Source organism: Furipterus horrens, unplaced genomic scaffold (genome assembly GCF_987537825.1).
Source record: "Furipterus horrens unplaced genomic scaffold, mFurHor1.1.pri manual_scaffold_10, whole genome shotgun sequence".
NCBI lineage: Eukaryota > Metazoa > Chordata > Mammalia > Chiroptera > Furipteridae > Furipterus > Furipterus horrens.
In genome coordinates this window covers 33,116,129-33,139,155 of record NW_028327180.1, presented here as the reverse complement: position 1 = coordinate 33,139,155, position 23,027 = coordinate 33,116,129, and the positions used below count along the sequence as shown (strand labels likewise).

At 49.5% G+C, this 23,027-nt stretch overlaps 2 protein-coding genes across 3 annotated transcripts in view; one reads left to right on the top strand and one right to left on the bottom strand.

Annotated features, from left to right (window-relative positions):
* The window catches only part of FDFT1 (farnesyl-diphosphate farnesyltransferase 1), a 28,294-nt gene extending 27,194 nt beyond the window's left edge, over positions 1-1,100 (top strand). For both annotated transcript variants that reach the window (XM_090288955.1, XM_090288954.1), the window contains one exon: positions 487-1,100. In XM_090288955.1, the coding sequence (XP_090145081.1) occupies positions 487-708 (222 nt within the window). In that variant the 3' untranslated portion in view covers positions 709-1,100. The remainder of the gene's footprint in view (positions 1-486) is intronic.
* Positions 1,101-3,837: 2,737 nt separating this feature from the next.
* Positions 3,838-22,818, bottom strand: CTSB (cathepsin B). The gene is made up of 10 exons (XM_090288953.1): positions 22,700-22,818; positions 11,727-11,877; positions 10,668-10,753; positions 9,596-9,710; positions 8,689-8,807; positions 8,205-8,290; positions 7,754-7,900; positions 7,148-7,264; positions 5,249-5,377; positions 3,838-4,767 (listed from the first exon to the last, which is right to left on the bottom strand). The coding sequence occupies exons 2-10, from the start codon at positions 11,850-11,852 to the stop codon at positions 4,682-4,684; spliced, it is 1,011 nt and encodes a 336-aa protein (XP_090145079.1). The 5' UTR covers positions 11,853-11,877; positions 22,700-22,818; the 3' UTR covers positions 3,838-4,681.
* Positions 22,819-23,027: the final 209 nt, after the last annotated feature.

The window sequence follows — 23,027 nt, the reverse complement described above, 5'->3', positions numbered from 1 at the left end:
ACTCTAAGGACGCCTCCCCAGTGCCCTGCTTCTCTTCTTGCCTTTCTTCATCTGGCCTGCTGCCCGTCCCACAGATAAGCCTGGTTGTCCTGGGCTGTATCTGCTAGCCTTTCCGGTGTTACTTCCCCTTCCTCATGGTGTTCTGCTTCCGCCTAAAAGCTATGCTGGCCTCACTAAGCACCTCCTGTGTGCCTGTCTCTGGGAGGTGTGGGGTGGATGATCAGTGAGGACCGGTAGTAGCTCCCTATGCGGCACGACTCAGGCCTCCCTGGTAGTGCGGGCTGTGGAATGCCACAGGCCTGGGGATCCTGCCTTATCAGTGGAGTGACCTAGAGTTACTACTTTCATGTTCTATTTCCTCATTGGTAAAATAGACATAAAATCTCTACCTGTTTGGGGCTATTGTAAGAAGTCAACACCGAATACGTTTGTAAAGTTTCTAGGATGCAGTTAGTAGCGCTGACTACATGTTCCTTTCGTTAACAGATCTATCATAAAATCCCTGAGTCAGACTCATCTTCTAGCAAAACCAGGCAGATCATCTCCAGGATCAGGACACAGAATCTTCCCAGCTGCCAGCTGATCTCCCGAAGCCACTACTCCCCCATTTACCTGTCTTTTGTCATGCTCCTGGCTGCCCTGAGCTGGCAGTATGTGAGCACCCTGTCCCAGGTCACAGAAGACTATGTCCAGACCGGAGAACACTGATTTGTTCCCTGTGAAATGGACTGGCCTTTTTTCAAGGATGGATATTGGTTTCCCTACTTTTTCCCTCCTGCTTTAATTCTGTAAGAACTCTGTGGGCTTGACCTCGAGAAACTGGGAAGCAGCTGAGAAAAATAAGAGGGTGCGTGACCCTCAGCACCTGGTACTTGTAGGTTGTGCTCACCTGTGCATGGTGGCTGATGGCCCAGCACTCCATGCTGCAGATCAGGGGAAGTGGTTGCATGTGGGACCGCTGAAAGGTCTTAGTTTGAATAATTAAATGTTTCATTTGAAGCAACCTTTGAACACCTACACTAGTAGAAAGTGAACTGAATTGTCTTTATGTTTGTTTCCTGTTTTTCTCATCGTTTTGTTTTCTTCAGTTGATTTGAATGTAGTAGCTAGTTTATAGCTCTAGGTAATATTTCTATGTTTCCTAAGAATGCAGACTGTCTTTTGCACATGAAGGCTAGGAATTAACTTCTGGGTAGTCTGCTATTATTTTCTTCTTTAAAGAGAGTTTAACTTTCTGAAAGAAACAGGATTCCCTTGGCCCCATTGTTGAAGACTGGGCTCGCGTTAGGGCTGGTGTTTTTCAGATTTTTATAATAATGAATTACTCTGCATTTGCCAGTGGCAGTTCCCTTGAAAGCCTGGGTAAGCATGGCAGTAAGGAACTCAAGAATGGAGTTAGTGCTTAGGGACAGATGGCCAGCTGCTGCCACCACAAAGCCACCCAGAGCAGTGCCAAGAAGGGGCCACAGCTGCACAGCCCCTGCATGACTGCCTGCCTGCTGGGAAAGAAGCAAGTGGCCACATCACCACCCCGCTCCAGCCTGTCGCCTGCACTGACTGCCAGCCTTGTCAACTTTGGGCCAATTCTCTTAGCTACATTCAGGGCTTTAAATTCAGCTTTTGTTTCTTCCAATTACCAGCTTATACACTGAAGTCTCAAGGAAGGCAGAAGCTGTGCTGAGGGAATTGGCTTGAAAACGGAGTGGTACTCAGTTTCATTCTCCTAGCACTGCGGTTCGCCTTTGTCCTTACCCGGCACAGCTGAAGTTGGTGATGGACTTGTACTCAGTGACTTGCTGAGATCTCAGCTTGGACTAGGGAGGACGTGGCCCCTCACTAGGGTTTGAAAAGGCCCCTCAGGCTGGGAATCATTGTTGTAGGGCATTCAAAGTCTCCTCTTTTGCTGTTCTTTATGTACCTTGCATATGAGGTTTTCCAGCAATAATGTTGGATTGCATTGTTATACACATATCCACACCAATTTTCCTCCTGACAGCTGCCACTGTCTGACACAGTCTGTGTAGTTTTTCGGTCCATGGAGGCTTCAGTTAATTGGTTCATTTGAGGCTCAGTGCTGGACAAATTAAAGTGACTTGCCACGTACCTACCATACAGCTATGAGTCAGACTCAATAGTAATCTCCCAAATAGTTTAAAGCATCAAAACTTGGTTGGAGACTCCAGGGTAGGTTGTTAAAAATCTGTGTGTTGAAATCTAAAACTAGTTCGGAAGTTCACGGTGGACTGAGCCTTGATCTGAGGTGGACGTACTGGGAGCTTCTCTCTTGGCTCAGTCATGATCTGTAGGACTTGCAGAGCTTCTGTGTGGTTCAGGGGAGCTTTTAGGTCCCTCTCAGCTATGAAGCTACATAATTTTTACTATGACTGGTGCAAAGGTCTTTGATTTCATGCCCACTCATAAGTTCTTTGGCAGATGTTTCCCTTCTAACTATTGCTCTACTAAAACTGCCAGATAAAATGCAGGTTAAGGCCAGTTAAACTTGGATTTCAGATAAGCCTTTTTTAGTATGAATATCTGAAATATTTCATGGGACATATTTATATAAAAAACTACTTGTTAACCTGAAGTTTTATTTGCTAAATCTGGCAACCCTGCCCTCTACACACTTCAGTGTAATTAACCAAATATAGTGTTCCTGGCATACAATCTACTTGATTCCTACTCACGGAATATTTTAAGTTTTCCTCAGGGAAGTAGCTGAGGTCATTGATGAGGTAATGATCAATAGTGGTAATTTGAAGTTTATTATTGATATTAATCCCATTATAAATTTTTTTAGTTTTATGGTTTTTGGTTTGTTTTCGAACAAGACTCCTTAAGCCAAGTGTGAAGAGGACCTGCATTTTCTTTTGTTGCATCATTTAGTACATCTCTTCTGGCTTCTGGGTGAGGATGGAGTCAGAGGGGACATGGTAGAGGAAGGAGAAATAATGTGGAAATGAAATTATTAAACTCAGTTTGCGAGTTGGTAGAATATCAGAACTTCATGGGGGTTATGAATATATTCTAATAGAAATGTTAAGAATAAAACAGTTATGAATTTGTAGCTTTGGTAATTCTTGCTAACCACTTCATAAATGCTGAGTTTCACGTATTTTTCCTACAGTGTTCACTGGGTGTTCTGAGTCACATGAGAAGACAAACTTTGCAAGATTTGGGGAAGAGCTAGTCCAACTCTCAGTTGGGGAAAGAAATAACCTGAGGTATCGACAGGCCAGTGGGACAGGTGCCCATTCTAGTTTTCTGTTCCCTCAAGAACTGATGTACCTTGTTGCTTAGGATTCTTAACTAGGCATGTCCAAAGGAATAGTTCTTAACCAGCAGTGTAAATTGAAGAGTCAGAGGGGACTCAAAATACTGCACAGGCTCTGCATCCACCCCATCCCAGCACTGCAGGGTACCAGGAAAGCTGGTTCTCCAGCAGGACACCAGGGTACGGCATCACCAATACTCCAGGCCTGTATAAGCCCTTAGGTTTCTGCTGGTTTGTCGTTGGTGAAAACTGTTCTTATTGCTATAAGCGGGGATAGAGCTCTCCGAGCTTGGGGTACACTATCTGGGGATGCACTTACAGAGAGGAGTTGAGAATGATGGGAAACTAGACAGAAGCCAGTTTGAAAGTATGCTGGAGCAGTGAGAAGCCAAAACTAGGTATTTATTTCATTCCCCCCCCATTTGAAGCAAGAGAGCCCTGATTAGAGTTTAAAGAACAGCCAATCCTTGAGAACGATTCCTTCCAGGGCAGAGGGATAGATAGCAGCCACAAGTCTACAGACAGAGACAAATGATCTTTTGAGATTCCACCTGGACACAGACTTGACATTGAAGGAAATCTTTTATTGGCACAGTCATTCCATTCCTTGTGATTTAATAGGGTGAAGCAGTGATTTTTAAACAACAAAATCTGGTTTCTCCCAGACTATTTTCATTGTAGTATCAGAGGTCAGTAGGTCAGTCAAATGAAGACCACCCACTTTAAAGGAGACAGCCTGTAAAAGTAGTACAGTTCTTCCAGCTGTTAGACTTTCATTCTCATGATCAGCTGAGGCACACACAAAAAAATAAAACTATTTAAAAAGAATCATGCTAAGGACAAGATCAGAGCAGGTTAGCAACACTGCGAAGCTCAGTAGCTGCAGGGACCCTGGGAGAGGGGCTTTTCCAAAGGTCTGCCCCACTGTTTCTCTTCTTAACCTGTTTCCAAAGCTAGAAAGCTGCTGAAGGGTGGGAAGCTACCATCTTAGGAAATCAACCTTTCATCCTTTTGGATGTGTCGTGCTCCCTGGTGATGCACAGATGGGGAAGGGTGAAGGACGTGGAGGAGGTGGCAACGAGGGCCAGTGCAGCACTAGTCTAAGGGGGAAGGATTCGCCTGCAGCAGTGGCTTGTGTGGTCTAAGTGCATTGTGAGGACAGCCCACTGAATGGCTGGGAGGTAGCCAGGCCTTGGATGTGTCTCCTTGGAAGAGAGCTCTCATGGCAGACATGAGGTGTGGCCCAATCCAGTCCTTAGGTCCTGTCTAAAACCTCTTGTATCCTACTTGAACTCAAAAAATAAAAGACATTCCTGTCCCTCTTCTCATCCCCAGTCTTACTGGCTATATTTAGGGAAAAACTGCCCAGGACTGGCTGGAAGAGCCCACAGCAGGTTAAATCCTTTTCTAGTACTGCTCAGTGCATGGGGTTCCAGCCACGATTTCCGATTCAATTCCACAGTGATCCTGTCCTCTCAGGATTTTAAAGAAGCCTGAAAAGAAAAAGTAAGATGCCTTTAAAGTGTGCCTTGAGTTTTGGCTTTGGCAACATATTCAGACTCATCCCTGAAAAACACAGGAACTAGCCCCCAAAGAGACCAAACCAGCACCAAGCCAACACCAGGGCACTCTAGCAGCATCTATAGTTCGCCCAGCAGCCCAGCTCCACGCCATGAGGCCACTGGATGCTACTTCCATTTGACCCATGTCCCCTGTCCCTGCACCTGGTGCAAGGGGAACTGGCGGGCACAATTTGAAGCTGGGCCTGGCTCCCTACCACCTTCTCAGGATCAGAAGCTGCCCTGTGGCAGATGGAAACCCCAGCCCGCTGACACCTGGACACCTGGAAGGTCACAGCTAAGCCCGAGGCCTAGGGTTGGAGTTGTGTGGTGAGTACAGCCAAGGAAGACAAGATGACAACTATGTTCTGGCTCTTAACACCCTGTTCTTAGCAGGAAGGGAGCAGCCACTCACCGTTGTCACCCCAGTCGGTGTTCCAGGAATTGCCAACCAGCCAGTAGGGGGTGTCATTCTCCACTCCCCAGCCCAGGATGCGCACTGCGTGGCCTCCCACCATTTCTCCAGTGACATGCTGGTACACTCCTGAGAAGGGAAAAAGCAGTTCAGGCTAAGACTGAGCCACTGCCCACCGTTCCAGTATCCCTCCACCTCGGCTGGTGCCCCCAGTCAGGGCAGATGGTGCCCAGGGGGCCCAAAAGGCCTGCCGTTGTTTTCAAACGGTTTTATATTCAGGAATTATTCAAATATATTTTTGAAAAACCAACATACACAAATATGTTAAAATGGAGCTAACAAAACATGCCTGTTGGTTGCCCTTAAAACTAGCGTTGTAGCCCTGACTAGTGTGGCTCAGTGGATTGAGTGCTGACCTGCGAACCGAAAGGTTGCTGGTTCGATTCCCAGTCAGGGCACATGCCTGGGTTGTGGGCCAGGTCCCCAGTTGGGGGCGTGTGAGAGGCAACCAATTGATGTATCGCTCATACATCAATGTTTCTGTCCCTCTCTTTCTCCCTTCCCCTCTCTAAAAATAAAATCTTTAGAAAAAAATCAAAACTACACATTCCTTTTAAAAAATAAAAATAAAACGAGTTATAAAGTCTAAGAAGTAAATGTAATGTTAAAATACCAATTATCTGTTTTACATGTCTGGAACTCCATGTAATGATTTATTTGTCAAAAGCAGCCTGTGGCTGAAAGAGTTAAATTGCTGCTCTGGGGTCACCATGGAGAGGAGATGCAGGACAGAGGCTGAGCCAGAGGTGGCAGCCAATATCAATGGATGGAGAGAGCCAGGCTAGAGCTCAGAGGTCAGGGCACGTGCCTGGGCTGCAGGCCAGGTCCCTAGTTAGGGGCACATGAGAGACAACCACACATTGATGTTTCTCTCCCTCTGTCTCCCTCCCTTCCCCTCTCTCTAAAAATAAATAAATAAAACCTTAAAAAAAGAAAGAGCTCGGAGGGCTGGCCAACCACGCTATGCCCTCATGAATCACTTGGTCAAGCTGGAAATATATCCTGTAACATGGGTGGGACTGTGTTAAGAGTTACCAGTTTTACAATACATTTCTTTTGCGGAGGGTTTGGGGGTATAGTATAATGGGACTAAATGGTAATGGGAAAAAAATACAATAAAAAAAATAAAAGTGAAAAATATATTTTTCTTGCTGGAATCATCTTCCTTTGTCTAATCCTTGTTTTATGAGTTGAGAGTTTTGGACTTTTCAGTCTAGCAGAATGTACATGAGACAGAAGCAGTTACTAGCAGACTGTTCATCAGGAACGGGGGTTTCTAAGGCAGCCTGTCCAAGGTCCCCACAATGTCCCACCCAGCGGGTGCTCCCCGGTTCTTCCTCATCCACTAGGTGGCAGGCATGAGGCTAAGGCTTTGCCAAGACAAAGATGAATGAAGAGGGTCACTCAGTCCAGACACATAAAACCTACAGTTACAATGTGATGGATAAGCTGATAAAGCAGTGGAGGAGAACGGAGGCGGAGGCAGGAGCCAGAGGCTGCAGGGAGGTGAGTAAAGGCTTCCCTGAGAAGATATTTGAGCTGGCTGTTAAGGGATGGGGGAATGAGCAGGAACTGGCCATGTATTAATAGGAACACTGTGGAGAGGGGATCTGAACAGCACATGCAGAGGCGGCAGAGCAGGGGCAAGAGGGCAGAGCAGGGGCAGTGGCTGAGAGCCGCGATTAGGAGAGTCAGGGCCAGCTGCGGAGGGGTCTACAGGGCCAGTCAGGGGAGGCCCGACACCGCCCTTCTCCCAGGCACCCTGCCTTCCTCCTCTGCTCAAGCCTGCCTGAACCCAGACCTCCCCTCCCCCGGCTGCCATTGGGGGTCAGTACACACCTGACTTGTACAGCAGGAAGTCTGAATACACGGAGAAGGCTGCCTCCACTGGGCCATTTTTGTAGATCTCGGCCATGATCTCCTTCTCGTCAGTGGGGACGCTGTAGGTGTCGCACCCTGCAAATGGACCAGTAAGTGGGGTGAGGCGTGCCTCCCACAGCTCCAACCAACCAATCATGCACTGATTCACGGGGAGCCACCAGGTGAAGACTGAGCACCTAGGGGACTTGCCTGGCCTGGGAGGGGGATTGGGGAGGATTGGGTGAGTGGTGATTACGGACCACCCCCTGCCCCGAAGGAGGAGTGATTGAGCTGGATCTGGAAGCTGAGAAGCAGGAGACCATGACTTGGAGGGCACAGTGGAACCCAGGAGGACTTGACCAGGTTGCTCCCCTGTAAAATGAGGGGCTTGGTCCCCTCCAACTCGGAGGGTCTGACTCTAAAGCAACATTCCTGAGATGGAATTCAGGATGGAGACGGAACACACAGCAGGCAGGCAAGAGAGGCATTAATGCCCTCCCGTGTTCCTGACTCTCAGATTCAGCTGCCCGGGCCTCTCCCCTCTACTGGGGAAGGCTGTCAGCAGGTCTCTGGCCACATGCTTACCGAAGTGTTTGTCTTCTTTGTAGGATGGGCTGTAGCCTGGCTCGCAGCTCTTGCTGCACTTGGGGGTGTCTCCCCCCTCCCCTGAGCATGGGGGCCGGGAGCCATTCACATGGTGCTCACAGGGAGGGATGGAGTAGGGTCTGCAACCTGTGATCAAGTAGAAAGGAGGATGTCAGCCAACAGCCTCTACGCAGGCCCTCGATGCCAGAAAGGACTGGGGTGACGACTAGCGGGGACAGTAGCTACCCTCCAGTCGGCAGCCTGGGTCTTTTTTCCCATCCATAGCTAATTCTGCCATTGAGGAGATCGGCTTGTCTAGCTGCCCTATTTTTCAGCCCAGTACTCTTGCCCTCCACCCTCAACCTTCACTTCAGAGTGGAAAATGGGACCATTATTATTCATTACTTATAAAACCCGTCTGGCCAGGTAGGGACTCAGGACAGACACTCACCTACATGGGAGTCATAGAGGCCACCGGAAACCAGGCCTTGTTTTTTCCAGAAGTTCCAAGCACCAGAGGGAAAGCCCCCATTACAGCTAAGAAAAGAACCATTGGTTAAAAGTCATCATGAGAGAAGGGCTAATTCTGCCACTGAGGAGGCCGGCTTGTCTCTCTACCCTATTTTTCAGCCCAGCACTTCTTTGAACAGGAAAAGGGAGGAAGGGTGACAAAAGCGGGTCCTGAGATCAGAAATTTAACCACGCACCCTGAGCCCACATGTTTTTTCCAGAGCCCACTGTCCGCAGCCAGGCCCGTGGGGTCAGTCTGGTTTCGAGAACCTCCCAGAGGCAGCAACCATGCCCGACCACCATGCATCCTGAAGGAGGACCACCCCCACCCCAGGGAGCTTCAGTCATCCTCCCCCCAAGGAGGCCTCGCTTGGCCCAGGGACTCCCTGGTGCCATTCCCAGGGGCCTGGGCTCCCTCAGCTCACCCTTCCCCACACTGGAAGCCACAGCAGGTGAGCAGGTCCTCGGCAGACACCTCCACATTTTGGACCCCGTTGCTGAGGATGCAGATCCGGTCAGAAATGGCTTCCACAGCCCCAAACGCCTGCAGAAACAAGCCCCACCTGGGTGAGCCCCACTCCTGGACTGTGGGGCCCCCAGCCACCACCTTGAAGATCACAGACTTCCTGGGTGGCACTCAGTCCATTTCTGAAACATATGGTTGTGATTTTTAACATAAAACATAGCTCACGCCAAGGACAAACATTCTATGATTTCACTTCTATGAGGAACCCAGACTAATCAAAGTCACTAACACAGAGAGTAGAAGGGTGGTTGCTGGGGGCTGAGGGGAAGGTGGATGGGGACAGCTTAATGGGGACAGAGTTTCAGTTTTACAGCATGATGAGAGCTCTGTGGACAGATGGTGGTGATGGCCACACAACTGGAATGCTCCTAATGCCACTGAACCACACGCTTGAGAATGATTAAGATAGTTCAATTTGTGTTGTGTATTTTAGCAGTTAAACAAACAAACAAAATTAAGACAGCTCATTGATACAGAATGGCTGAGTCTGCATGACACCAAGGAGAAGTCAAAACGGATGCTATTTGCTGATGACCAGCACAGCACGTCAAACAGAAATAAAAACACTTCACTACCCACACACGGGTTATGCCCTGCGCAGGGCACCTTACACGTTCTTCCTTCCACCTAGTGCTTGCGGTAACTCATGGCCACAGGGTTTTGATTCTGTTTATACTGGTGAAGACGAAGACTCAGAAAGGTCATGTAATGTGCCCAGTTGCGGTTGGTCCGACCCCAACTCTCCTAGTCACTCCCAGGCCACCCCCACCCCTTGCTCTAGCCAGTCCTGGCCAGCGGGGCCTCACCCAGCAGGAGCCACAGGAACCCTGGTCTCTGATCTCCTTGATGGTTGGGCACTGTGGCCACTGTTCCCGGGCATCGAAGCTTTCAGGCAGAACTATGTCCCCAGCAAGCCAAACTCTGGATAAAGGAAGGTCTCCATTATAAGCTTGCATCTTACCATCTGTGCTGTGCCCCCATCCCATCCCTACAAAAAGGCCACCTGGTTGCGGGCCATCACCTAGAAAGGGAGTGAGGCCCACAACATACAGGAAAAGGGATGACCCCCTGGAACTTTAATTTTTTTTTTATGCTCACCCAAGGATATATATTTATTGATTTTAGTGAGGAAAGAAGAGATGGAGGGAAGGAGGAAGGGAGAGGGAGAAAAAGAGAAAGAGAGAAATACCAATCAATTGCCTCCCATACGCATCCCAAATGGAGACTGAACCCGCAACCTAGGTATGTGCCCTGACTTGGAATTGAACCTGCAACATTAAGGTGTACAGGAGGATGCTCCAACCAACCAAGCCACCCAGCCAGGATGTCCCCTTGGAATTTTAGAAAACAAAAGCCTGATTTGACTGCTTAACACAACTTATCATTCCATATGCTTCTTTTTAGACTAATTTTATGGAAAATTTTCAAGTTTTAAACACGGTGTCCAGATAATTGTGTTTCTTGCTTCCCCCACCCCACACTCGATCACAAATGTCTGCCTGATCGCCTCACATCATTTTTAATATCTTCGCCACTGTGTGATGTCCCATCATTTCACTATCCCACCCTCACTGTTAGATTTTTCTGATGCTTCCTACAAGTGTAATACTGTCTAGAATTTTCTAGAAAAAGAGAACTTGAATGGCAAGTCACATGGCTTTTCTTAGATTTTCCTTATTCAAGATTGGGCCCATCCAGAGCATGGCGACCCGGACTGCGGACCTTCCCCACTGGGGCTCCGAGCCACTGGAGCAGCACAGTAAGACACAAGGGCATCTGGAGCTGCGCCCTGCCCCTCAAGCCGAGTCTCCGGGAGAAGTGAGACCCACTGTCCCCAACACACACCTGCTGCTCACGCCCCAGGAGCTGGGCACTCACCTCTGGGGCAGCTTGGGCCCGCCCAGTTTGGTGCCACACAGCTTCTTCACATAGCTCAGGTCCGCATTGAGGAAGTTGTGTCCGGCCTGGAAGAAAGCCCATCCACGACAGTCACCCACCCACAGAGGCCTGCTTCCAGGGAGGATGAGAGTATGCACCCTGCCCACATTCAAGGCCTGCCAAGGCCAGGGGTCCCTTCCAGCTCAGCAGAGCAAGAGGGCTGGTCTACTGCTACAGACCAAATTTCCCCAAATTCATGGGTGAAACCTAACCTGCAACATGATGATATCTGGAGGTGCACCTCTGGAAGGTGCTTAGGTCATATGGGTGGAATCCTTATGAAGGGGATTAGTGCCCTTTTAAAGGAGACCCCAGAGATGTCCCTCCACCATGTGAAGATACAGAGAAGCCAGCCATCCGCAGCCTGGAAGAGTGCCCACACTAGAACCTGACCATGCTGGCACCTTGATCCCATACTCCCAGCCTCCAGAACTATAAGCACAAAATGTCTGTTTATAAGCTATCCAATGTGTGGCACTGTGTGACAGTGGCCTGAACAGACTAAGATGGGCACCCGGCAGAGCAGGCCAGGGCCAGTGAGAAGGGCCTCATGGGTAGCGTGCAACACTCAGTGCAGCGGGTGCCTCTTCCTTTTGCTGATGTCAAGAGAGACCCCTCCATAGCCCTGGACATAACCTATTCCTCATTTCTCGGTTCCCAAAGTCCCAGGCCTTAGGGCTGGGCAGAGTAGGATCAGGGAGCTGCTAGTCCTGATGAGCCACAACACCTACTACAGTGGGGCTCACAGGATACCCAGTTAGGAACACTTCCAAAGCTTGTTTATTCCCCATGCACCACCATGCTCACATACAGGCAACACACACACGGACATGGGAGCGGGCAGGGAGAGGTGCGAGAGGTCTTGGGTAGCCATGACTCTGTATCATATTTTCAACTGCCCTGTGGGCCGCAGCTGCGGCCACCTCTGTGGGGAGTCAGAGGGCCCAGACTGACAGCCCTTGGAAAGGAAACACACAGGAAGCAGCCCCCTCAGCCCACCTTCCACGTAGTGTTCTGTTTATTAACATAGTTGACCAGCTCATCTGACAGGGGCTGGAAACTGAGGCTGTTCTGCGCATTGGTCAGCACCACCAGGCAGCTGAGGGTAGCCAAGAGCTGCCACATGTTGGAAGCTGGATCCTGGATTCACCTGGAAAGGGAAGGACACAAAGACATCAGAGGCTGCTCCTCCTTCACTCAGTTCAAGTGTTCAACATACAAGGGTGCCATTTCAGGCAGTGTGGTTCTGGGGCCAGAACAACCCCATGGTCAAAAGACCCATGTTTTTGTCCTGGCTGCCACTTGTCCCCTCCTGTTTGCCAGCTTCCTCTTTCATCAAGCCTGGGTGTGGCAGCAGAGAACCCTCAAGCACGTACAGTGCCTGTGGGCTCCCGGGCCTTGTCTCAAAGTCTCAACCTGTGCCCACAGCACACAAGACCATGGTACGCTGTGTCTCCTCCAAATTTCGTGTTGAAATACTCACCCCCAAGGGGATGGCATTAGGAGGGGGGCCTTTGGAGGTGACTAGGTCATGAGGGTGGAGCCCTCATGAATGGGATTGGTGCCCACATGAAAGAGAACCCAGAGAGGTCCCTCATCCCTGCACCCTGTGAGCAGATAAGGAAAAGTCTGTGACCTGGAAGAGGACCCTCATTCGACTATGCTGGTGCCCTGACCTCACACAGCCAGCCTCCAGGCTGTGAGAAATAAATTCCTCTTTAGAAGTCACCCAGTCTGTGGTATTCTGCTGGGGCAGCCTGAACAGACTAAGACAGACCGCGTGTGCTTCTCCTACAGGTTAATGGAAACCAGGACAGAGAAAGCTGGGGGGGGGGGGGGGGGCAGGATGGCAGTGTTGCCTGCAGTGAGGCCCCTGAGCAGCTGAGCACTGTTCACTGGTTGGATGGTTTGTGACCCAGACTATCTTGAGAGCTGTGAGGACCAGCCCATGGCAGACCTGCTCTTTGTCAAAACCCCAGGGCCCAGGCAACAAGCAATATCAACAGCTCTGTCTACATAAAAATGAATACATCTGCTTCTCCAGGCTAAACTGAATGCAGTGCCCTCTCCACCACTGCCAATCTGCCTCTCCATGGACCCGGGGACAAAGCTGAGCCCTTCCCCAAGCCAGTGCTCTGAAAGAGTAAACAGTCTGTTCCTGTGATTATGTAGCAAGTAGATTTTAAAAAACACAAAACAAGATAAGTTTCATGAGCCACATTTTGGACACAAAACAAGCAAAACACAAGTCAAGCTAAGGTGGCATGTGCCAGGTCTCAGGAAAGCCAGGGAAGCAGAGCTGGTCTGGCCAGTGGCGCCAGCCTCCTGGGATTTTCTCTGGTTTTTCCAATCGGCCGAAGGCTCTGCTTCCAGTCCCAGCAATGGGCCTTCCAGGAAGGGAAACTGCCACTTCAAAACCAGGGCCCTCTGATCCAGGGCCGGCTTGTGAGTCAGGAAGTAGTGATTTCCAGCTCAGCCCCTGAATCACGCTCTCAGGCCGGCAGCTCGATGGAAACAAGAAATGCGTCCAGGTGCCGTCCCACAGCCGGGCCCTGTGAGATCCCATCCAGGACACTGGGAGTATGTGTGTGCTGGGGTGGGGACTAGCTGTGAGGGTGACATGAAGAGGACATGACTTAGGTGACAAGACTTAACATGCTGCCTCCGACACAGTGAATTATATTTGAGGGAAGAGTTCAACTTAATTGTAGCTTAAGCAGCAATTCATCTGGAAGAATAAATGAATAAGGATAGCAAAAAAAAAAACAAACAAACAAAAAAAAAAAAACGGGAAAGACAGTTGACAGTTGTGAAAAAAAGCAAGGAAGAGAGCCTCGTGGTAATAAATGTATTATAACCCCACCCCCTCCCCATGTGATGCTGGCCCAGGACCAGTCTAATTAACAAAAGCACATCCATTCAAAAGCACATCTTGTGTGGGGAATTCAGTGTGTGTGGTCGGGACGGGTGAGAAAACTGCATGGACCAGTGGATGGTGCTTGCACAATGGCTATGCACTTTGGGGGAAAAAAATAAATAAATAAGGCTGAATCTTTCCACTTGATTCCTTACACACAAAAAGTTCTATGCAACAAAGCTCTTGAATAAAACCACCAAAGTAGTATGAAGAAAATGAATACACTTTAAAGAATCTAATATTGGAGTGAAGAATGCCTAAGATTGACATAAAACAGAACATTAAAGGGAATGTTTGATTACATAAAAATAAATCCTCTCTTTTAGAAAAACAAAAAGTGACATACACTTAAGGTTTTGTTTCCTTAACATGCAAAGGGCTCTTAAAATCAGAATAGAAAAACAGCAAAAGGACAGGAAGAGTGAATTTACAGGAAAAAAATGACAAACAGCCAGCACAGATATTAAAAGATGCTCAACCACAGGCAGACACAGATAAAATTAAGGAGATCTTTATCTCCCGCCAGACTGGCAAAGGCAGGACAGCTCTGGGCAGGGGTTGGATGTGGGGAAGCAGAGATGTCGCACTGCCTGGCGCTGGGACCAACACACAGAGGCCACCCTGGCCATCTCCATCAGCTTTGTAATCTGCATGCCCTCTGACTCAGCAATCTGACATATCGAAACGTATCCTACCAGCCTCAAAATGCAAAGATACAGGTTCACGGATGTTCCCTACAAATTCTCTGTATTAGCATAAGACCAGAAACCAAGCAAGTGTCGAATAACAGAGCAACCGTTTATGGTAAATGGTGAAATAATTGGATACAAAGCAGCCCTTTCAGAGACGAACTAGTTGAAACAAATCATATTGTACCAATAAAGTAAATAGGTCCAAGATATATGCTGCAGGTAAACCCAATAAGTCATGTCAAGTATATTCCTGTACCTACATGTAAAATGTCAAGAAAAACACACAAGAGTAGTAACTGCAACAGGGGAACTTATTTTTCACTATATATCCTTTTGAAAAAAATGAATACGTTATATTTGAAGCTTTGTTCTTTAAGAACACTTAGGGCTGCCAGAGACCCCATGCCGCCCACCTGAGGAAAACACACTGGTTTGGACGAGCCCCCACATGCGCTTCCAGTCATCTGCCCGGCCACCCATGGGGCTGCCTCCCTGCCGACTTTCTGCTCAAAACACTTAACCCTCCCATTCTCAGTGACTCATGGGGAGGTTGTCACTCACATGACCACGTGTCAGGGACCCACGCAACCTCCAAACTATTAGGTGAATGTCTCACTGGTCCTCATGTGGCAAAAGGGGCAGAGAGCCATCTGGGGAGCAATGCAGTCGGGTTCTTTTCTTTTTATCGACACCCTCTGACTTACACTTGGCATCTTAACCTTTTTCCAAGAGAGGAGAACCTCGTGCGTAGGGCAGTCCCAGGGGAATGTTCCCGAAACGTCAACAGGAGTGTCCCCGGGGACCCCTGGGTGCTCAGCCATCTGCTGAGATGTCAAATCATAAGCAGGTGGAAAATGGGAGCACTTCCATGGCAACCCAGGTTTGAGAACAAGGTTTCTGTGGCTTCTGTGGTGGGAGAGTACAGGCACCTCCCACCTCCCAGACGGTTCTCAGCTCCTGCACCAACTATTGCCGTGGCCATCCCTGGCCTGCGTCTCGAGTCCCGCCGGGCCCCCCATGCCACAGCACTAGAGTGTCTTTTCTGCACTTACCCTGTTGTTCCTTTGGTTCCACAGGCCCTCTCCATATTTCCTGTCAACTTGGTTCTCCCTCCCTGTAACCTCAGTAGGGAAGCGGGGTCCCCTCCGGTGAACTAAAGACCTATGGCCCACCGACTCCCCGTCCAACTGGACAGAGCACTCGGGAAGCTCTTCCTTCAGCCCCAGCCTCCCAGGCACAGGGCTAGGGCATTCCGGGAGAGTATCTGGGTTGGGGTTCAAGTTGGGGTCAACAGCCACCCCAGTCAGCAGTGAGGATGAGCACTGGGCTCCGTGTCAGAGGCCTGGGTTCAGATCTCGGCTTTCCCACTCATTGACTGCAGCCTTGAGCACCAACCTGCGCTAAGCCTCAGTTTCACCACCTGTAACATGGAGCTCATAGCCATTAGTACCTCTGGGTGGAAGTCCAGAATGAAAAGAGGGTGGGCAGAGGCCCCAGCGCAGGGTGCTGTACAGTAAGAAGGCAGCGCAGGGCTGCTCGTTCGGGCACGTTCAGTTCCAGGTTTCGCTCACCACCTTTCTGCACCACCCCCTGCTGTCTTCTCTCCTCCACCTCTAGCCTGTACCCGAGAATCCCAGTCCATTCCAAACCCACTCAGAATGCCTCCACATCACAAAGAAGAGTCTGAGTTAAAAATGAGATCTTAACCTCAATTAACCTCCCCACGGGCTTCCCTTCTGAGGGTCCTGCTCCCAGAGGAGACAGAGATACCCTGAGAGCAGGGGTGATTTCACTTTAGTGAGCACCAGACAGCTTTCTGTCTCTGCACACCCACACAAATCGTGAACACTGGACACACTGCAAGCAAATGGTTAAAACAGCAGGCTCTGCTGTTAGGATCCTGGCCTTAGCATGAAGCAGAAGAGCTTTCACTTCCCCTGTTTTTGGCAAATACTTCCCTTTTATTTCTCAAGTCTGTGCTTTTCCCCCTCTTAATCACAAGAAAGAATGAACAGAAAGTACATATTTCATGAGGAAAGGGGGCCCAAACAGGATAAGAACACTGCAAGTCACCAATCTGCCTTTCAGGGTGTGGCCTGGTGGAGGGAAGTATGGTGGGCAGATGTTACTTCTTGTGCTTGGTCAGCTGGACTTCCTGAGTAGACCTGGGATTCCACTGCTCTGTGCTTCTCCTTTTCCAACCTAGAATCTAGCTAAAAAGGAAGCACCTCTCATTTCTTTCCTCTCCAAACCCCTATAGCACTTACATTCCACTGAAGTTCTGCAGAACGTCGTGTGAAAAAAAGGGCCTATACCCAGGCGATCCTATCTATCTCCCCTTGGAGCAGAACTGCTCCCCAGAATACCAGAATACCCTGGGACTAATGTGGACCTTGGGACTCTGGAAAGAGACAGCATGAACATAGAAGGAGAGGAGCTGATGCCAAGTCACAGGAGACTTCGAGTCCTGATGTCCCTAAAGATACTGTCACCTGCCTTGATTGTTTTTAGAGGTGGTTATAGAGCCTTCAGCTTTATCTTTTTTTTTTTTTAAGGTGGTTATAGAGCCCTCAGGTTGACTATATTCTTTCTTTCTTTTTGTTTTAATCCTCACCAGAGGACATGATTATTGATTTTAGAGAGAGGGAAGGAAGGGAGAGAAACATCAATGTGAGAGAGAAGCATCAGTGATTGCTTCCTATACACACCCCAACCAGGGACCAAACCCACAACCTAGGCATGTGCCCTGACCAGGAATCAAACCCAAGACCTTTTGGTTTACGGGACAACACTCCAAACAAGTGAGCTGCACTGACCAGGGCTGGCTGACTAGATTCTAAATCTATATTGAATCTGATGAGAGAGGACAGTTCTATTTGAACTTTCCACATAAGCCAGCTGCAATCTCCTGGCTAATACTGAATAGATGAGTGAAGGTCTAGCAAGTCTTTCACACCCAGTACTTAGCTCTTCCTTGTCCACTGCTGCTGCTCACATATTGCTGACCTCTTTCAGTTGGTTCTAAAGAATCAAAATATCAAGTAGCTGCATTTTCCAAATAGCCACAAATTAGGTTGTGCCATTTTATATCTATATATCTATGTATCTATAGATGTATATGGCTCTTGATTAGCAGCGAGTCTGGAGAGGTAGGAGGGGTGTGAAGATTCAGTGAACCCTTGCTGGAGAACTCTTAAGTTTCCTTCTCTTTCACAAAGACTGGTCTTGTCTCTTGCTGTTAATGGCAGTTATTCCTAAACTTCTGACCACAAAAGTACACACACAAAACAAAACTAGGCAGGTCTTCATTTCCCCTCGATTTATTTGTCCAGTTACACCTCGGTGTTGGGGCAGAACCTTGGTGACTGACAGTGCCCTGATTGCAAATATGCTCCAATCGACGGAAGGAAACCCAAGGCCTTTTCTTTTTGACTCTGAATCACAACCTTTGATTCGGTCGTTTGTTTGATGGCTTTGCTCCTAAGGCAAAGGCAGTTCACTGCTTCTTGGCTTATAATCTGTAAACTAAAAAAGAAAATAAGGCAAAACAGAAAGGGCTCCTAACTGTCATCTGTCTCAATGATGTGAGGATGAACAGGCAGCAGCAGGTTGGTTATCCATCCTCTGGAGCCTGGCTTCCTGCAGCTGAAACGCCCCCCACCCCAAGCAACTGCTGTGTGGCCCAGAAAAGGCATCCGCTGCAGTTGGCTGCCAGCAACACTGCTCATCACCCTTGCAGGCTCCAAGGGGACCAGGAGAGGCAGTGAGAAGGCCCCACTTGCCTCAGCCACTCACAGGTACTTCCCCTGCTGCCCACCTGCCAACCACCTGTCCAAAATAAGTGACTAATTCCCACCAGGTTCACAGGGCTGCTGGTCTCTCACAGTGCCTGGAAACACCACGTAGCTACAGTGCCCACAAATGGAACATTGCTTAAAATCAGCCACAATAGCCGACATCCTGCAAACAGAAGAAAATCACTACCTTAGGCTTAAAACAATGGACCCCAGAAAGGCCCTGACGAGTCCAAAAAAATCATATTGTTGAGAAATAAGACGTAATTTGGACAAAGTTCTGGAAAGTTCTAGAAGCTTCTGCTTACCAGCTGATAGTGCCTTACTGAGATGCTGAAGGGAGCACTACATCTTCATGACTCAGTTTCTAAAATGGGTATACTGCCTGGTGAAGGCACATACAAGAATTAACCAATGAATGCATAAATAAGTGGAATATTAAATGGATGTCTCTTCCCTGTCGGTCTCTCCCCCTCCTTCTCTCCCTCCCTCCTTCCTCTCCTCCCCCTCTAAAAGCAATCAGTAAATATGAAATAATAAAGTAATATAGGCATATTGCCTGGATTCTGAAGGATCCTGCAACTACTTTATAAAGGCTTTTAGAAATTCTTGGGGACTTAAATGAGATTAGTGTCCCATGTTTCTCCCGCTTGCAGGACACAGCAGTTCCCTAATTCAATCACAGGCTAGATTACATCTCCCTGCCCGACGGGTACAGGGTGACCGAGATGCTGGAAACCACAACAACAAGCAACAGAACGCTTCACCTCTCTGGCTCAGTCCTGGTTTCCTCTCCGGAGGCCCCAAGAAAAGAAACTCACCTCACAAGGCTGTTGGGAGACAGAAAGAGATGCTCTTTTTCAAATGGCTTTTCATGCTGCCTGTCTCCAGGCAGGCAGCTCTTACAATGAACTGCCACTTGGAAACAGTCTCCCACCCACCAGTAGGGTGTATTTGCCGCTCCCTACCCACAGAATAGTTAACAGTTACTGTCTCAGGGTAATTCTTTTTATTCTTAGAAGTATCCCAGTATAGTTGAAAAATTATGATCCTCCACTTGTACTGACAAAGCACTCAAATGATGGTTTGTTGTGCTATTGTGACCACCAGAACAAAGTACCTCCCGAATACCTAGAGGGGTAAGTGGACCGAGAATGGACGGCAGACAGCTAACGCTGGACAATGCCTCAACCCAGAGTGACTAAAGCCATTAGCTGGCGCCATGTTCCCAGGTCTTGTGCAAACCTGGAAGCCATGTGACTTGTGTAAGTGTAAGTGTGTACGTGTGTGTGTAAGCACGTTCTGCCCAAGTCCAGGTCAGCAGGTCAGAGAGTCATAGAGAAGCCCAGCCTCCCCTGGGTCTCCTGGCAGAATAATATCCAGGTGTTTTCAGAATGCTCTATGCTGATTCAGTTGGTTGTATCTGTCCCACCCTTCTCTTCCCATCCTTGATGGCAACCCTAGGTTAATCTTGATGACCAGGCTAAAATGAGTTATTGGCCTGGTGGAGACAGATAACACAGTCAAGAACGCAGGCAAGCCTTCTTCCTGGCAGCCAGCAGTCATAAAACAGTAACATTGGAAAAGTCTTGTATAGGCTCCCGTTTTACGGGTGAGGAAAACTGGCACTTGAGAAAAATCAGTTTGACCATATCTAGTGTTGGGAAATATGAGGAACAGGAACCCTCAACAGTGCTGGGGATATAGGTGGGTAAAACTTTACCTCCAAGCACTCTGTCAGTATTTAGCAAAATGGAAGATACATACACATCATGACCTAGCAATTATTTAACTTCTCTTGCTTTTGTCCGAAACTCTTGCACAGTGTCTGAGAGATCCAAAGGTATTTAATGTAGCGCTGTGAGCAACAGTGAAAGAGCAAAAGCAACCTAGCAGCCCCTCAGTAGACAAATACACTGTGCATTTAAGATGAATGAACTAGACTGTATCCATCAACATAACTCTCATAAACACCAGTTGGAAAGGATACACAAACGAACGTAATTAAAGTTATGTCAATTTTAATAACATTGTTCATGGATTGATACAAAGTATTAAAAGTAGGAAAAAGTGTAGGAGAACTATATAAAGAAGAGCAGAAAGGAGCTACCATGTCCCTCAGGAAGACCAGAAGCAAGTGGTAATGGATGGACTTGCAGGGAACCCGCTCACTCTATGGACCCCACACAAGCTGGGACTTGGAGGCCTCACATGCTGTGCAAAGGGAGTAGGGATGAGGCTTGAGGTTAGAAATGGGAATGGTTAAAGTCTAGATATGTAATGGTGTTTGATCACTAGATCCCCCTCCCTCTCCACACTAGGGCGGAATATGAACATTAACAGCCAAGGAAGGGTTCGGGATCCATCTCCCTCTCTTCGGCAGCTCCTGGAGTACATGTAGAGTTAGAGATGATGCTGTGGGTCCAGGTGCACACTGCTCACTGCCTCCTAATATTCAGTGAATACAACCATATCTGCCTCAACTTGATCCACCACCTGTCAACCCCCACCACCTCTCTACACATGAGGTTGGATCCTATGAGAATGCCCAGTTTCCATCCTTGACTTCCACACTTTTCCATTTCATACAGTTCAACCTCACAGATTTCTAATACTTTCCATATGCCAAACTCTCAAAAACAGGTGGCAGATGTTGTAAGTCTCTACCCCAATTATTCCAGTCCTCTGTCAATGGCAGGGACAGTCGACCCAACCAGCATTTCAGAAACTTGCCCAACAGACATTTCAAGGCTCACCTAACACATGCTCTCCCTTCACTGCTCAAGCTAGCAGCCAAAAGTAACACAAAACCTCTCTCATCCCTAAAAGGTGGGCAACTTCCTGCTCCACCTCCCCAGGTCAGCAGCCGGGAAAGAACCAGGCCTCAGTGCCAGCTGCTGAGTCAGCAGCACACGGCATGTCTTTCCTGGAGCCAAAAAGCTTCCGCTCACCGTCTGACCAGTTAGGAACAGGGTTATCGAGACCCGGTATCCCAGGTGGGAGTGACTGGAGCCAGGAGGTGCCGGGCCTGCAAGGCCCCCAGATGAGAACTCTGCACCTCTCCACAGGACAAATGCCCCAGCTCTGGGACAAATGCACCCAAAAGTTTGAGCTGAACCTTTTCCCAGGGTGCCTTCAAGTCTTTCTTTGGGAAAGCCCCACAGAGTGGGTCTGCGCGGCCCCTTTGTCTTGGCTGAAGGGCCCTTGGTCACTGTCACCAGCGCCAACAGGAAACAATTCTCCATTAAGAAAAGGACTTTATGGAAGAGAAGAAAAGCAGCCTTGGCCAAGCCTGACACCCTTCTAAGCCTCTCACCTTCTCACGCGCTCTGCATGGAGAGGCTCATCTAGCTGAATGAAACTCAGCTGCATTCACCTCAGAGTGGAGACACCGGGGATCAGGTTTCTCAAGGTAACAAAAGGTGCTAGGCCCCCTCCCACTGGGTGAGGATTTCTACTCCATCGGGTCAGGCAGAGGTACACGGGGCCTGGGCTGGCGTCCTTCTCCCTGTGCCTGTTGGCTTCCTAGGGGCCCAGGGAAGGGGCTGACCTAGGTCACCAAGAAGGCAAACGCAACTGCTGTCTACTGGACTGCCTGCCCGCTGAGCCCCCAAACAGAGTCACCCCACACTGCTCCCTAAATGCTCCCTCTCCCAGGTCCTCGGGGTCATTAATTGAGGGAAGAGGTGATGCCCCAGGGACTGCCCTGCATTTCCCTTTCCCATACCACCCTGGGCCAGAGGTACCCACTCAAGGAGTGGCCTCTTGCTTCTCCCCCAACACTCCCAGAATGAGGGGGGCTGGGACCCTATACAGCCATCTACCTTCCTCTCTGTTTAGTTTCTCTTTCCCTCTGTGGATTTAACTTTTCATGTGGGTTCCAGCTTAATCCACTCAGTCCCGGGTGCCTGTTTTCCGGTTTGTCTTCTGGGGTCCCTAAATTGTGTATGATTGTGTGTAGAAAGTTGCCCAGGCAAACCCTCTGGTATAAGAAAATGCCTAAAATAGATGCAGGTAGATACTATTATTTCAACAGTTTGCTAGGGAAACTGAGGCCCAGAAACCCACAAGGCCCCGGGGTAGCCAGACTGGTCGAAAGTCCCCAGGATCTGAGCCAAGCCCTTCCTCGGAGGCTCCTCCCTCGGATCATCCCTGCAAGCGGCCCGGCTCCGCCTGGGCTGCCTGCCGGGCCAGCCCTGGGGACAGGCGGATCCTAGGGTCAGTATGACCCGGCCTGGAACAAGAACACAGCCCTAGAGGAGAGGTGGCGGCAGCGAGCTTCCCGGCCGAATGGGGGCTGGAAGCCCGGCTGCCCGCTCACGGGTATTTGGGTCTTTTTTTTTTTTTCTTATTTTTTCATCAGGGCTACTTTTTAGGAATGCGCGGCCGCCATCCCCGCTGGCCCGGCTGAGACAGCGTGAGGGTCCCCCCACCCCGCAGGTCGCTGGAGGCGCCGAGTGGGCCTGGCGAGGGGCGCACAGGGCTCCAGTCTCCTCACCCCTCGCCAAGGTCACTTCCGCCGGGGTGGCGCTGCGCCCGCGCCCCGACCGGCCACCCACCGCTACTCACCGAGCTGAACCGTCGAGAGCCTGGACCTGTAGCCGGCTAATGCGCCCCGTGCCAGTGCCGGTGCGAAGCAGCCGCCGCAGCTTCCCCGGCCGCCCCCGCTCCTATTTACCGCGCCGGCCCGGCCCCGCCCCGCGCCGGCTGACTCGTCATGTGACCGGCTGGGGACAAGCCCTGCACCCCCACCCCCATCCCCTGCTCTTCCTGTTCGCTGCACCCCACCCTATCCCTGGCTCCCCAGTGAGCCGGCACCCCCGTCGATCCCCTCCTCTTCCTGCCAGCTGCGCCCTGTTCCCACCCTGGCACCCAGTGGAGCCGGGCACCTCCACCC